The sequence below is a fragment of the Limulus polyphemus genome, unplaced genomic scaffold, assembly GCF_000517525.1.
Source record: "Limulus polyphemus unplaced genomic scaffold, Limulus_polyphemus-2.1.2 Scaffold2037, whole genome shotgun sequence".
In the NCBI taxonomy this organism is placed as follows: Eukaryota; Metazoa; Arthropoda; class Merostomata; order Xiphosura; family Limulidae; genus Limulus; species Limulus polyphemus.
Genome location: NW_013667647.1, coordinates 140,990 through 142,890, shown reverse-complemented (window position 1 = coordinate 142,890; position 1,901 = coordinate 140,990). Strand labels below are relative to the sequence as shown.

At 32.1% G+C, this 1,901-nt stretch overlaps 1 protein-coding gene across 1 annotated transcript in view; it reads right to left on the bottom strand.

The window, feature by feature from the left end:
* Positions 1 to 978, bottom strand: part of LOC106465748 (G-protein coupled receptor GRL101-like) — a gene marked incomplete at its 5' end in the record, with an annotated part of 84,251 nt that extends 83,273 nt beyond the window's left edge. Inside the window, one exon of the mRNA XM_022393672.1 lies at positions 799 to 978. Coding sequence (XP_022249380.1) covers positions 799 to 978 — 180 coding nt within the window. The remainder of the gene's footprint in view (positions 1 to 798) is intronic.
* Between the last annotated feature and the right edge of the window lie 923 nt (positions 979 to 1,901).

The following is a 1,901-nucleotide window of genomic DNA, read 5'->3' as shown; positions in this document are numbered from 1 at the left end:
ACATACAGAGATATTCTGTAATATTTGCATAGTATAGTGTTACATCCAGAGTTTTTCTGTAATATATACATAGTATATTGTTACATACAGAGATCTTCTGTAATATTTAGATAGTATAGTGTTACATCCAGAGTTTTTCTGTAATATATACATAGTATATTGTTACATACAGAGATCTTCTGTAATATTTAGATAGTATAGTGTTACATCCAGAATTTTTCTGTAATATATACATAGTATGTTGTTACATACAGAGATCTTCTGTAATATTTAGATAGTATAGTGTTACATCCAGATTTTTTCTGTAATATTTACATAGTATGTTGTTACATCCTGATCTTTTCTGTAATATTTAGATAGTATAGTGTTACATCCAGAATTTTTCTGTAATATATACATAGTATATTGTTACATCCTGATCTTTTCTGTAATACATACAAAGTATAACGTTACAGCAGATTTATACAAAGTAGTATACACACCAGACTCGTATCTAATCGTTCAGCTGCTCTATAAAATACTGGCTATGGCACTCTAAGATCACCACATATCATTACTTTCAAGATAGTTACATTCAGTCCTCAAAATATCTTTGTATTTCATTTAGTGTTTTTATTATAGTTTTTTATGTGTGTGTGCAATTGTACGTTGTGCTAAATTGTTTGAACTGTCAAAAATTAAAAACGTTTGTCATTGTTGGCATTACAAAATATTTACTTAAACCCAGTTAGAAGCACCCACAGAGCCTATAATTTTTTATCATATATATATATATATATATAATCAGTAATTGCTTACCACATATAAGTGCGCTTTCATCATCACCATGAGGACACTCTGAGATCCCATTACACAGCGACACCTCGTGGATACATACTTCACTATTCATACAGTTGTATTCTTCATTATTGAAGCACATTTCCTTATTCTTGTGGTGAAAATTCTGTACCTGATATTTTTCTCGAGGCGATGTGATCTCTAGAAATTAAATGAAAAATCGCAGAATAGAGTGTCATACAATTTTTTAATAAGAAAACATTTTTAAAGGGTTTTTTTTTTTTTTTAGGTATGATATTTCTATGAATTTATACTTGTTCAGATCTGAGTAAAAGGAGACAACTTATTATCTCACAAAATGTGAAGAAAAAACACGTGGCGAAGAGGGAAAATAAACATCCACACTGATTAGGTTGTAACAATATGGGAAATATGCTTACATATCTAATAACGCCGTGAGTGCAATAATACACGAGCACAGAGGTCAGAAAATGAAAACTAAATGAATCAAATAACCTCATGGACCACACGAAGCTTATATAAATGTAGCAAGTGAATTCATGGACCACTTAAAGCTTATATAACATGTACCAAATAGCCTCATGGACCACACGAAGCTTATATAAATGTAGCAAGTGGATTCGTGGACCACTTAAAGCTTATATAACATGTACCAAATAGCCTCATGGACCACACGAAGCTTATATAAATGTAGCAAGTGGATTCGTGGACCACTTAAAGCTTATATAACATGTACCAAATAGCCTCATGGACCACACGAAGCTTATATAAATGTAGCAAGTGGATTCGTGGACCACTTAAAGCTTATATAACATGTACCAAATAGTCTCATCGACCACATAAAGCTTATGTAATCTGTACCATGTAGCCTATGGACCACATAAGGCTTATGTAATCTGTACCATATAGCCTATGGACCACATAAAGCTTATATAGCATGTACCGCATAGCCTATGGACCACATAAAGCTTATGTAATCTGTACCATATAGCCTATGGACCACATAAAGCTTATATAACATGTACCAAATAGCCTCATGGACCATAAAAAGCTTATATGACATGTACCACATAAAACCTATGTAAATGTACCAAATAGCCTTA